The following is a 15,041-nucleotide window of genomic DNA, read 5'->3' as shown; positions in this document are numbered from 1 at the left end:
ATAATGATTTTTTTTTTTTTGGTACAATGTGGAGTTAAAAGAAAGAAAAAAAAAATGAATTGACATATAAAATATTTTATTATGAGAATGTGTAGTTGAAAATGAGATTTAAAAAAAATAAAATGTTTTTGGAGAATAGTAGATATACATGGGATTAATCAAGTCTCCTCTTAGTGTCCTCAGTGATTGCTTAACCACATTAAATTTGCCTTTTTCTCTCTTTTATACTCCTTTGTTTTGGCCGCATATTTGGGGGAATTTTTAAGGGACCACAGACCAGGAGACAATTTTAACATCAAATTATGCCATGACAGGAATCCATAAAGGCTTTACCCATATGTCCATCTCTTTTAGTTTTTGGAACAACCCTAGTGGTATTATGGTATATGTAAACTGAGGATTGAGTAAAACAAAACTTCATTTGAAGTTGGGTGGCCGTTAGCGTTATTTAACATTCTAGCACCAAAACTGAAACATGCAGCCAATTATAGAGACAGGTATAAGGAAAGTGTGTAATGAGTGTGCTTGTTAATCACTAGATAGCAAGCCTCCACTGAACTCGTCCCAAGAAATAGAGTATCATGGTAAGCTAATTAGAAATAGAGAGTTGAATAGAAGTTAGACATCCACTTCCCAAGTCCTATTCTCTTTACTGCTCCTAACAGAAATAATGGCAAGAATAAATGATATGACGATTATTCACCAATTGAAAATCAGGAAGACATGGACAAAAAGATAAAAAATATGCAGCTTTAGCTGTAAAGAAAAGGAAAATGGGCTCTTTTATTTATTTATTAGGATAACAGAAGACCACAATCAAAACGCTAAAGTCGCATATTTTACTGATAGAAATAATTTAAGGTAAAAGTCCCAAGAAATATAGACAAATGCACTCATGAATATGGGGTTTAGACCACAGCGAATAAATCATGGAATGGTTGCATTTTCACTAGAATCAGTAAGTGAAAAATGACTTGCCATGTCAAAACAAAGGCTTCTTTCCTTTCAACATTCCTAGCAAATGACCCAGAACCTGACCTCCTCCATCTCTCAAACCAGAATGCATGTATTCATTAGTTATCCATGGCCTAATTCCTTCTATCTGGGAAGCAGTATCCAAGGCCAGCTTAAAGTTAACGTACATATCATCGTAATACACTGCAGCTGCAACTGGCACCTGTATCAAGTTATAAGGTTGTATCAGTGATTTGGCAATACCAGGTACACAAAAGTGAAAGAACCAGATTTTATCGTGAAACAACTTATCAAGTGCCCACCATACCAATGATGGATTGTGTAAAGCCCATTCACACTGTATGTTTATACTCAAAACCGCAGATCAGCCTAGTGGACATTCATGCATTTATCTGGTCACCCTAATATTCCTAAAATATATAAACAATTTTAGGGGATCATTGGAAGCAGAGATGAGAGGAAAAAGGTTGCATTCTTCTCTCATTATAGCAAAAACCTGTCAGGGCGAGTGGACACCGCTCTCGCATAAAAGGTGAACCATTATAAATCTGTGTGTTACGCTCAGTTTCTAATTGCTTGTCTCAATAATATTTCTCTTCAAAGTGGGGATTAGGGTTTAATCCACAACAGCCCAAGTATTCAAGCTTGGCCAAATTTTGTGGAGATCATAAGGGTCATGAATAGTAATTGTTGGGGAACTATCTAAATGAAATGAAATGGTGAAACAAAGACAAATCCCAAAGAAAATGTTTGCTGCTGCAATTGAAAAGAATGAGAGACATTGATGACATAAACTATCATCAGCTGTAATAAAAAGAACGCGTACCTTGTTATTATTCAGTGAGGCAATGTCATATAAAGGAGGCCAATCTTTCTTCTCTGCCAACAACTGGGCAACTTCTTTAAAAGGCCTCAGAGCATGCATTTCATCGAACATCCATGGAAATATCATCTGTAGAAACAAATGGAGAGGAATGCAATCATATCAAACACTAGCAACGATGTAAAAGAAAATTATAGAAACCGTATACAACAACGAGCCCAAATATATGAGACTTCAGATATGAATATACAAAAATGATCCAGCACCTAAGTGTTAATATTTGTCTAGAGGCATCTCTGTTAAGGCCGAAGGCTCACGAGCATTTCAGCCAAATACTAATAGTTTGTTCTATTATTTCATCAACTAACATAAAATCCTTATTAAAGGATTCCCCGCAAAAGAGTGTAAACACATCAGTGGCTGGTCAATTTTTTACTTTTTCTTTTGGACACTTTCTTTGTAGCTCTGTGAACATCTTTTCGTCCTTACCTCACCAGTAAATAGCACAGGACGTCCTTCTTTGACAGCTTTTATTGCATCAAATTGGCCACCATTTTCAGTCATTATTCTGTGAGCAGACCAGAGTGAAGAAGCACCCTTCAATTCACATAAAATCTACAAGTTAGATAATTACACGAGAATGGATACAGTTTCTCAAACAAAACGTATGCAAACATCTACATATTTACACATGATATCTTCTGAATAAAACAAAAATAATAACAACGTGGATTCAACTAGAAAGTCATCCATCCACATTAGTCAGCCAGTCCCAGCAAGAAATAGGTTACCTGACAATAAATGGACTCGTGCATAAGAGCGTATAGAGGATTGGTATCGAAATCCAACCATTTCTCGTGCTGCATGTGCTTAAAAACTGTGTCAGTAAATTGTAGCATCAATTTATCAATTAGCTCAAAATATAAAGGATCCTAAATCAGCAGCACCTAATTTGTCACATAAACAATGCTTAAAAAACAGAAGACTCAAACAAACAGCTTCACGTACTGTATGATAATCAGTAGATTTTATAGAATCTGTGGGGCAAGATTAAGAACGTCATAACATCTCGAATTTCAAACCACAACTTTACTTGCTAAGCCTGAAAGTGTCATAAAAATTTACGGAACAGAAGACACAAGTCGAAAAATATAATGAGATTTTGTAATGTTGTTTTTATCAGCATAGCAAGATAGCATCAGGCGTCATTGACCTTTTCTTGAAGCAATATCTTGTGATTTCGTGGTCTCCATTTCCATGTCGCCAAGATATTTAAAGAGTATTAAATTAGGACAAGTTCATATTAATATAAATATTTATGTACCAAAGAAAAAAAAGTTTAAATATTAAATTTGTTTTGAGCAAGACGGAAATGTTTTAACTCACAGCATTCAAAAAATAGTAGCTGACTCTCTTTGGTGCTCCTGGAACTATTACAGGATCCCAGACCGCCTCAAACCTAAAACCAACATAAAAATGAAGTGACAAACAAATTTAAGATCATAATATATATATACTTCATATTCAAGAAGGAAATGGACTTACATGTAGTGCAAACGTTCAAATCCAGTGCTAGATCCCAAACCAGACAAACCTAGAAGCTGTAGTCCCCGTGGTGTCAAGAAACCACCAGATGGAAGAGGCACCTAAATGCACAAGAACACACACAGACAAGAAAGCAACGGGGGAGGGAGAGAGAGTTTTAAAAACTTGAATAATCACTAAAGTCAATCAGGATTAAAAAAAATAATAATAAATAATAAAAAAATTGCCTTTAAGGTTTGCTCACCCCGCCTCCTTCAGATTCTGCTAGGTGAGTTACCACTTCATGGACAATTTCAATATCTTGAGGAAATCTTTTGTAATACTTTTCATTCTGAAGAACAATCTGCTCAAAGCATGCTCTGTATACAGCATCTGCAGTACATCCGATTCCAATTGGAGGAATTCCACCAGTCAAAAGGACTTGTTTGAGTCCTTGAGGAGCAAAACTTAGGTAAGTAACAGCACAAAACCCCCCATAACTCTGCAGGAGATGAAATCCATCAATGTAACCATTTGGAAGCAGAACTCGTGTAATTAATGAGAAATAACTGTGCTTCGTGTCGAAATGTTACAAGTGAAATTTGTTATAAAAACAATTAAAAGAGGATAAGACTTTCTTTTCCCCAATCTATGCGTTAATGATTGGATGAGGCATCGGGGAATGTAGATGTGCGGCAAGATTGTCAAACTTTTGTGTCAAAATCAACTACGAAACATCAAAACACCAAATGTGAAACCCACATAAAAGACGAAGAAATACAAAACTAATTTACCTGTCCCAGTACTGTCCAAGGTCCAGAATCAATAACGAGACGTTTTCGAATGAATTCGGCATCATTCACTATGTTGTCAGCTCGGAAATGTTTCAAGTAGTCAACCAAAGCCTCAGCGGATTTGAATTGGGACATAGATGATAGAGTTAGCGGCGTTGATAAGCCTGTTCCTCTCTGTGCCACAAACTCACAAATGATAAGATAGACAAATATATTTCTACATGCGCTTGAACCTCAAAAGTACTTCAAAACGACATGCCTGGTCCATTAGAATAACACGGTATTCCTCACATGCTTTACTTATCCATCCACCAGCCTCAGTAGGTCGCATGCACTCAAACCCTGGTCCACCCTGCAAATACAACAAACATGGGAGGGACTGTTCTTCCTTTCCAACTGCAATGAATACCATCCAGTAGTAAAGACATAAGAGATCAAAAGAAACCAAATTTGACTAGAGGGAGAAAATCATGCAACCCACAATATGAATAATATGCAACATAAATATCATACTAGAACAAAAGGTAGGAACATGTAAAATTTCTTTGTTTTTCTTTTTTTAATTCAAACGGCAATTTGTAGAAGCATAGTTTTCACATGCATGTCAACATGTTCACATGATAGATTGCTACCCTATATGTGCCTCTAATAGAACCAGGCACTAGACAGAACATTCTTGTTCCACATATCCACGTTATTCTTGAAATTATCAAATCCTCGAGTGGTAGAAGGTTTACTTCCACAATCAGTCTATAAAGTAATATGGATCAGTCCACTATAACCTGATATTTGAAATTCTATAATTGGACTCATCTTCACATTATTGGTTGAAAAAAAAAAAAAACTTACATATAACTGTACAATGAAAATGTGCCTACATTTATTCATAGCCAATCCAATCTAGTGATATTTTCCCCCTTGGACAAAAGTAAAGCACGTTTGAGAGTTGTTTATTATCGGTTTAAATTATAAATAGATAAAAACGAGGGGTAGATAAGTGGGTTGTACTTATGAGACCAATGAAATTGGTGGATAAAATGTGATTTGACCTATTATAAACAGTATATAAACATTAGCCAAATATGGGCTCAGTCTTTGGGCACCCACTTGCTATAAAAATTGAAGGTTGGGACCCATTGTTAGGAAGAGAAAATAAATAAGAAAGGAGACCAAATGCTAAAGTATTTATAGATTGGGAATTGTAAATGCAATGCTCCTTTAAAGAGTGCATACACAGAGTTTTGTGCGATACAGTTTGATCAATTTCCTATACAAGTGAGCTACTACAACTATGTGTAATTCCAGATAAGGTATGTGATGAAGAATGGAGATACCATATAAGATACAATTCGATACTTTTCAAGTTTAGGTTTTCATTTTAGGAAAAGTCATTAGGTTTATTTTACAAATATTCTATTTTTTGTATAGTTATTTCCTACTTGAATTAGACTGGTTGATACCCTATAGAAAGAGGGCTTATATATTGTAATAGTTAGAATCTATTATTAAATAAATACAATTATCTTCTAATAATTCTGTCTTTTCGCTTTGCCTTCCAATTCTTCCCCGTTTTCTATCTCCCTCTCCTCTTTCTCCCTCTCTTCCCCTTCCTTTCCCCAATTTCCATATTCTAGTTCTTTGTTCGTTGCATCCTACTACCATTGGTACACCCAGGTACATTTTAACCAACTTACAAAATGTATCACTTTAGTTACCGAACTTTTTTTTAGCATAGATGGTCAGCGAACTACAAGTTGTGACTCATCTTTTGTCGAGGAGGTGTGTGGGGACGAACATATGTGGCTGACGGCCTTGGTGACTAAAAGTACCACACTTCCACGTGCAATTTCATTTCTCAGCACTCATTTAAATGTTTTAAACTTTTCATTTTAATCCATCAATTTATTTACTTAACAAAAAGAACAAATTTGCTCCGTCATCATTTACTTTTCTCGCCATTTAACACATCACCAAATTCATTAAGACTTAATTTAAACTTCTTCATAAATTCAATCACCGACGATGCTAAAAAAAGGTTCCATGACAAAATTACACATTTTGAAAGTTCGATGACCAATCGTATGAATGAATACTAACTATAAGTCACTAAGAGTGTGTTTGATTGTTATGAAAAATATCACCTAGAATTTTCCATCTTTCGTGGAAGATAAAAATCAGCACTATCAAGGAAAATATTTTCCTTAAAAATAAGAAAAATTATACATATTTTCAAAAGTTTAAAAATATTTTATATGAAAAAAAATATCAATCAAACACTCTAAGAGGGTGTTTGATTGACATGGAAAATATTACCTAGAAAAGAAAATATTTTTCATTTTTTGTGGAAAATAAAAACCACCTTTACCCAAGGAAAATTAGGCATATTTTCAAAAGTTGAAAAATATTTTCCATGGAAAAAAATAGCAATCAAACACTCCAAGTGAAAATTTGGATGGAAAGCTAATATTTTCCATGAAAAATAAATGTAATCAAACACACCCTAACTAAAAATTTGGGTTAAAAACTTAATTTTCCTTAAAAATAAGAAAAATTATACATATTTTCAAAAGTTTAAAAATATTTTATATGAAAAAAAATATCAATCAAACACTGATGGAAAATATTACCTAGAAAAGAAAATATTTTTCATTTTTTGTGGAAAATAAAAACCACCTTTACCCTAGGAAAATTAGGCATATTTTCAAAAGTTGAAAAATATTTTTCATGGAAAAAAATAGCAATCAAACACTCCAAGTGAAAATTTGGATGGAAAGCTAATATTTTCCATGAAAAATAAATGTAATCAAACACACCCTAACTAAAAATTTGGGTTAAAAACTGGTATTTTTCATTGAAAATAAATATAATCAAACACACCCTAGATGCCAAATCATGAACAATAATCCAAAATCAAAGAAAAAATATCATCTTTAGCAAAAGTAATTAACGAATTACCAGAGACGACCTCACGGGCGAAAACAGAGATCTTTGGGCAAGTACGAATATCGAGAGAGTAGTCAAGAGGAACAGTAAAGTGGTGGTCTCGGAGTCGGAGGTCCGGCACGGAGAACCAATATCCGGTGACGTGCTCGCTGCCGCCAACGCCGGTGGTGGTTTCAGCCATTTGTGTTATTGTAGAGACTGCTCTACTTGAGGCCTGAAAATAGAGAATTTTGCTGATAGGTAGAACCGGAGATAGTGAAACTGCTCTTGGACTTGGAGAGAATCTATGGAGATAGAGGTGTGGCTTTAGCAATACAAGGGGTGCCCCCAGTGTTCGCATTTTGAAGGAGACGGAGGAATTAACGTGTAGTAGTGGGATACACAGTAAACCCCCCGTTTGGCATTTTTTGAAACGGTGGAATAATATTTTTTTGAAAAATAAGTCATTAAAATGGAAAGAAAATTTTTCGACTTACGTATAATATTATTTTATATATAATTATATAATTGAAAATATGAGAGAAAAAAATAAAATATAATTTAATTGAGGCTAAAAGGGACTAAATTAAAGAGTAAAGTAACATGGTTAATTTCTATTGGTTACCTCTTTTGTTACTAATCCACTTGAATACCCTTTTTCACAGCCATTCTATAAAAAAATTATTTTTTTCTCAAATTCATTTCAAATCATATATTCTATCATTAAATAGTCAAGGCAAAGTGATGTCTAACTAAAAGAGTAATTAAGTAATTATTTTTACGTTATAATTTTTTTTTCATCTAATGTTTTTAAATTAGAATTGAGTCAACCCGAAAATCATGACCCTGAGCGCATCATCGGTTCTGGTTCTTAGTTGGATCACAAGACAACAAACTTGACCTAACCCATTTGAACAAAATTGGTTTTATTTAAAATTGATAACGCAATTCGTCCAACTTCGACTACTAAATAGTAAATATTATATATCATGTGCAATGTAAGTTTCAAACCACTAACCTCCAAGGTGAATGTGAGGGCATTTTTCATTATGCTACTCAAAACTTCTCATACTTTTCATTCCAACATCAGCAACATGTCACTAATCATCTTTTTAGCATCAGATATCTCCAATCTTTAACATAATTGCAAATTACGTCTCTTCGTCGATTTTTAGTGTGAAATTCGAGAAAATGACAGATTTTTTTTATTTTTTCTTATGTAAACTATCTTTTTTTATTTTTGTCAATTGTTTGTTTATGATGTATTTGTATTTTTGATAAGATTTGTGACTCTTCCTGCAAATTTTCTTTTATTTTTTTATTTTTTTACCTTCTTTTATTCTTTTTTTATTTAAAGAGAATGGCAAATTGGTCATTTTAAGTGGATCTAATGGCAAAATGGATGGAGGGACGTAATTTTCAATCAAGTCAAAGATTGGGGATGCTTGATGCTAAAAAATGTTGAAGATAGATTAATAACAAATTGTAAAGGGCGAGAGAAGATGTGCTAACTAATAGAAAGTTTAAAAATACGAATACGATGAAAAAAGTTGAAAACATGAGTGCTACAATAATCGAACTTTCATTGCAATTAAAATATAATATAGTAAAAAAATGGGATGTAAATATAATTATCGAGAGTAAAATTGTCAAAAAAAAAAGAGCAAAATACAGAGGCCTTCTATGAGGTTTCTAACAAATACACAGTCACTTCCTTTCTTATGGAAAATAACATAAACCTTCTGTATTTCTAGTTCTAAATAACGTATATCCCCTTGCCACTGTTCTTTCAGTAGAAAAAATTAAAGTAATGTCTATTTCATGACGGTACGAGTGCACTATCCTACAGGTGCTCCCACTCGAAGGACAAGTAATTGCACTCTCCTCCTAAGTCCGTACACCAGTAATCTAGAATTTTCTTGGCTGTCAACTTATATTTAATAGAATCGACTTAATTATCTGAACAGTCAAAGTCCTCCTTCAAAATTGACATCGTACCGATTATCACACCATCCACACCCAAAAATCATCGTGTTGATCATATAGTTGTCTTGCTCAAGCTAACCACCTCCTATGACATCCAACAATGGACATTTTTAGACCTTCAACACAGTAATTCGTCAATAGATTCGTGTCATATTCTTTCAATATTTAATCTCATCCAAAAAAAATTTTAAAAAATAAAAAATCACAAGTAACATCTGCTCTCCTAGATAGTATATTTATAAGCTGCAATGTGCTCTTAATTCTCTAACCAAATTAAATTAAAAGAACTACAATGGCATAACTAAATAAAAAATAAAATGCTAAATAATGATTGCATCAAAACTCTTGGCAATTTTTTGAAGAATAGCTTACAATGTTATAAACATTCATATATTTTCACAAATAATTGCACCCTTGGTCCGTAAATTCCTTACAAACATTAGAAGGCAATCCTTCTTGAATACTACTCAAGAGAACACCGGTTTAGCGAAAAGGATTCATAGCTCAATAGATCATGGAATGGTTGTGCACATCACTTCGAATAAGAGAGAGTTTTAACTCATCTCCTCGAGTGGGTTTCAGTAGAAACAGCATGTCAAAACAAAGCTTTTTACCATTCAACATTCCTAGCAAGTGATCGAGAACTCGATCGCCTCCGACTCTCAAACCAAAATGCATGTATTCATTAGTTATCCATAGCCTAATTCCTGCTATCTGAGATGCTGTATCCATGGACAGCTTAAAATTAACATACACATCTTCGTAATACACAGCAGCTGCAGCTGGCACCTGTATCAACATAGAAGATCATATTGATGATTTAAAGATATAAGTTGCACAAGTAGTTAGGCATTTGTATGAATTAAATGAATAATTCATATTATCGAGAGCAATTAATTGAAAATGAAAACAACAAGAGCACGCAATTTAAAGTGATTCACCCTCAAATAGACTACTACACCAAGTACCATTAACAAATTGCACAGTATCAAAGAAAAGAAATACAATATTTTTGGGACATGTAATGTTTTCTCTCCACTATGATACACGGAACAGAGGCTTGCCTAATATCCTTTATACATGAGGCAAATTTAAGGACGATCGTCTCAAAACTAGGTTGTCTTATTGGACATTCATACGTTATCATATAGCCATAGTATTCATAACACGAAATAAAGATTAAGCCCCTGTTTGGAGTAGTTAAGGATTTTTAGTAGATTTTAATAAAAATTGATGAAATATATGGTTGAAAAGTTGTGAATCCTATGAAATGTATAGTTAAAATAATTGTTAATTTTGATTTAGATTTTTAGAAAGTTTTTAATCTACACCAAATAGGTGCTAAAGAGTTTATTCCAAGCTTGTTTTGTGCTAGACAAGTGTGAGGAAAAACTTGTATTCTTCTACCCATTCTAGTGAAAACATATAATAGCGAGTGAATGTGAGCGAACCACTTTAAATCTGTGCGCTTTTTTTGTTCGTTTTCTAATTACTTATCTTATAAACTTTGTTCTTAAAAGTAGGAATTAGGATTTAATCCAATTTAACCCAAGCATTCATGTTTGGCTAAATTTTGTTAATTGTAGGAAACTATGCATACTTATATGGTTTGCATTGAGCCAAGCATCAAACGTAACAAAAAGAACGCATACCTTGTTATTATTCAATGCGGCAATGTTGCATAAAGGAGGCCAATCTTTCTTCTCCGCCAGCAATTGGGCAACTTCTTTAAAAGGCCTCAGGGCAGGTATTTTATCAAACATCCATGGAAATATCATCTGCAGAAACATATGGAGAGGAATGCATTACATATCAAACAAGTTAATAGAAACTTATCATTCTTTTTTTTGTTGTTCTTTATAGCTCTGTGAACGTTAGTCGCTTACCTCTCCAGTAAATAGCACGGGGCGTCCTTCTTTGACAGCTTTGATTGCATCGAACAGGTTATCATTTTCAGTTCGACCAAAGTGAAGGAGCGCCCTTCAATTTACAGAAAATGAAGAAGTTAATTTAATATTTCTTCTGGAAAAAAAAAACCCAGATTAATCATATGGAATCAAAAAGGCCTCAGGGCAGGTATTTTATCAAACATCCATGGAAATATCATCTGCAGAAACATATGGAGAGGAATGCATTACATATCGAACAAGTTAATAGAAACTCATCGTTCTTTTTGTTGTTCTTTATAGCTCTGTGAACGTTAGTCGCTTACCTCTCCAGTAAATAGCACGGGGCGTCCTTCTTTAACAGCTTTGATTGCATCGAACAGGTTATCATTTTCAGTTCGACCAAAGTGAAGGAGCGCCCTTCAATTTACAGAAAATGAAGAAGTTAATTTAATATTTCTTCTGGAAAAAAAAAACCCAGATTAATCATATGGAATCACTAGAAACTCGTTTATACATACTGATCAGTCAATGCCAGCAGAAAACAAATTTACCTGACAATAAATGGACTCGTGCATAAGAATATACAGAGGGTTTGTATCAAAATTCAATCATCTTTCATACTGCATATTATAAAACTCGGTGTCAGTAAATTGTGGTGCCAAAGAATCCTAAGTGACCAGCACCTTATTTACCATATAAACAATGCTTAAAAAATGGAAGACAATCAAACAGTTCATTCAGATATTCCTTTTAGGACATCGCAATATATTTGTATTAACCAGATGTTCAATTTTGGTGGAAATTGTTGGGAAAAATTATTAATTTGTCAGCTTACATACGTAATTAATTGTGTATAACAATTTTATGTCTATCTTAAAGTTATTCCTAAAATTAAAGTAATCTAATGAAGAATTAAGTAATTGGACTTTGAGACTATAGATCAAAAGCAAAATCAAGAACAAGAATTAAATAATCAAAGGAGGCAAAATTCAAGATTAAAAGTGAAGAAACCAAATATGGAAAGATTGCAATTTAAGCTTCAAGATTCAAGATCCAGTAATAAGAAATTATTCCCGGTGAATTAGGGTATGTTACGCATTTAATTCTCTTGGTATTATTCCTAAGGAATTTAGATTTCAAGTTCTAAATATTCTATTTTTAAAGTTCTATAAAAAATTCAACCTACATGACTGTCCTTTCATACGTAGGTTCATTTGGCAAAAATACGAACATGATAAGATCTCGAAGTTCAAACTCCCTTTGACGTACTTAAAGTATCATATTGTTTCATAATGATCTGAAAGAACAAAAGACCCGTCAAGAGCATCTTGAGATTTTATGTTGTTTTTTTTTCCGAATTGAAAGCAATATTGCATAAAATAGCATTGACCTTTCTTTAAACAATATCTTGCGATTTCACAATCTCGATTTCCATGTATTTGTGTTGACTAATAAACAAATGTTACTTACATCAATCAAAAAATTGTAGCTAAGTTTCTTTGGTGCTCCAGGAACTAGTACAGGATCCCTGACCCTCTCAAACCAAAAAACGAACGAAAAGTGAAGTGACTGACTAATCTATGATAATATCAAGATATATACTTGACGGGTAAGACGGAAACGGACTTACATGAAGTGCAAACGTTCAAAGCCAGTGAAACCCAATGCAGACACAACTAGAATTTGTAGTCCCCGTGGTGTTAAGATACCGCCAGATGGAAGAGGCACCTAAATGTGCAAGAACACACATAGTGGAAAGTGGGGAAGAGAGACTAAGTCTTCTAAAACATAAATAATCACTGAAGTCTAAAAGGGGGGAAAATCGCCTTTTAAAGTCTGCTCACCCCGCCTCCTTCAGATTCTGCTAGGTGATTTACCGATTCGCGAACAATTTGGATATCTTGAGGAAACCTCTGGGAATACTTTTCATTCTGAAGAACAATCTGCTCAACACACGCTCTGTACAAGCATCAGCAGTACATCCGTTTCCAATTGGGGAGATTCCACCAGTCAAAAGGCCTTGTTTCAATCCTTGTGGAGCGAAACTCAGGTAAGTAACTGCACAAAAGCCCCCATAACTCTGCAGGAAGTGAACTCCATCAACATAGCCATTTGGACACATAATTCACGTAATTAGTGCAAAATAACCTTGCATCATGTGGAAATTTATATCTTAAATTCGCTATAAACATATGAAAAGATGATGAAAAATTTACCTGCCCCAGTACTATCCAAGGTCCAGAATCAGTAACGAGACGTTTTCCGAATGAATTCGGCATCATTCACTATGTTGTCAGCTCAGAAATGTTTCAAGTAGTCGGCCAAATCCTCTGCGAATTTGAATTGAGACATAGATGATGGAGTTAAGGGTGTCGATAAGCACGTTCCTCTTTGTCCTGTAAACCCACAAAATATAAGATAGACGAATATATTTCTACATGAGCTTTTAACCTCAAAAGAACTTCGAAACGACATGCCTGGTCCATTAAATAACACGGTATTCCTCTCATGCTCTACGCATCCATCCACCAGCCTCAGTAGGGCACCGGCACTCGAACCCTGGTCCACACTGCAAGTACAATAAATATGGGAGGGACTGTTCTTCCTTTCCATCTGCAGAGCACACCATACATTCATTATTAAAGATTTAAGAGGTCAAAGAAACCAAATTTGATAGGAGGAGAAAATCATGTATGCATTTACAAAAGAACCAGGCACAATACAGAAAATTCCTTTCAAGTACGTCAATGTTATTCCTGAAGTCATCAAATCTCAAGTTGCAAAAAGGTTTGCATTTGCAACCCCACGTTCTTACGTAAAATAGCATTACAAATAAATTCAAGACTTATTTTAAACTACGCATTCTTCGAAAAATTATTATTTCAAACTATATTTTCTCCCAAACTATCATTTTGTGGGGCTCATACGGAGGCTAAGCCCCCGTTTGGCCCCCATTTTTGGAAAATGAAAATGGATGGAATTGTATTTTTTAGAAAAATGAGTGGTTAAAAAATAAGGAAAAAATTTTGATTTACGTATAATATTATTTTATGGAAGATTGTGTGGTTTAAAATATAAGAGAAAAAAATATAATGTAATGTAATGGGGGCAAACGGGGGCTAAATAAACTGATCGATTACCAACCTTGCAAAACGTGTGATTATATAATCGAACATCTTTTTTGGCATAGATGGTCAATGAACTTACAAAGTTGTGACACATCCATTATTAAATTCAACGGTGTCGTTGAGGACATGTTGTGACGTTACTTATGAGGCTGACCGCCAATTGGTGGCTAAAAATACCGCTTTAACGTGCAATTTGATTTCACAACACTCATTTCAATGTTTTAAAGTTTAACCCATCAATTTATCTACTTAGCATGGAGAACAACTCAATTTTAGATATTAATTTGAATCGATACTTTGCTCTGTTATCATTTATTTTTGCACCGTTTAACACATCACCAAATTCATTAAATCGACTTGCGGGTATATACTTAGTGGCAAAATTTAAACAACTTTGTAAATTCAGTCACCAACTATGCTGAAAACAAGGTTCCATGACCAAAGTTACACGTTTTGAAAGTTTGATGACCAACCGTAAAAACTTGAGTCACTAATAAATACCAAATTATGAACAATTAACTCAAACTCAAAGAAAATAGCAGCTTTAGCAAAGTAATTAACGAATTACAAGATACGACCTCACGGGCAAAAACGGAGATCTTAGGGCAAGTGCGGTTATCGAGAGAGTAGTCAAGAGGAACAGTAAAGTGGCGATCGCGCAGTCGGAGTTTCGGAACGGAGAACCAATCGCCAGTGACTTGTTCGCTGCTGCTGCCACCGATGGTGGTAGTTTCGGCCATTGATGTTATTGTAGTTACTGCTCTACTTAAGGCATGAAAATAGAGAATATTTCTAAGAGGTAAATCTTGAAATATTTGGTCGACAGTTAAGTAGTTATCATTCTTTTCTACTGTAAAGAGTTCATAGATTCATTGTATAGCTTGATTAGCTTAATTGTAGGATCCATACCATTGATTTTAAATGAACAGATTCATTGAAAATACAGAATAGAAAAGTTTTTTGTTGTATCTGAAAGATTCAAAAGCAGCAATAATGAATA

At 34.2% G+C, this 15,041-nt stretch overlaps 1 protein-coding gene and 1 pseudogene across 1 annotated transcript; both read right to left on the bottom strand.

The window, feature by feature from the left end:
• Positions 1-759: 759 nt before the first annotated feature.
• On the bottom strand, positions 760-7,456 carry LOC111390353 (proline iminopeptidase). Its single transcript, XM_023015381.1, has 10 exons — positions 7,072-7,456; positions 4,376-4,512; positions 4,117-4,290; positions 3,588-3,824; positions 3,344-3,444; positions 3,185-3,257; positions 2,590-2,658; positions 2,288-2,395; positions 1,802-1,927; positions 760-1,177 (listed from the first exon to the last, which is right to left on the bottom strand). The coding sequence occupies exons 1-10, from the start codon at positions 7,397-7,399 to the stop codon at positions 983-985; spliced, it is 1,548 nt and encodes a 515-aa protein (XP_022871149.1). The 5' UTR covers positions 7,400-7,456; the 3' UTR covers positions 760-982.
• Positions 7,457-9,345: 1,889 nt separating this feature from the next.
• LOC111380071 lies at positions 9,346-14,781 on the bottom strand (annotated as a pseudogene).
• Positions 14,782-15,041: the final 260 nt, after the last annotated feature.

The sequence above is a fragment of the Olea europaea genome, chromosome 3 (assembly GCF_002742605.1).
Source record: "Olea europaea var. sylvestris chromosome 3, O_europaea_v1, whole genome shotgun sequence".
Classification (NCBI taxonomy): Eukaryota; Viridiplantae; Streptophyta; class Magnoliopsida; order Lamiales; family Oleaceae; genus Olea; species Olea europaea.
This window is presented reverse-complemented; position numbering and strand designations above follow the sequence as displayed.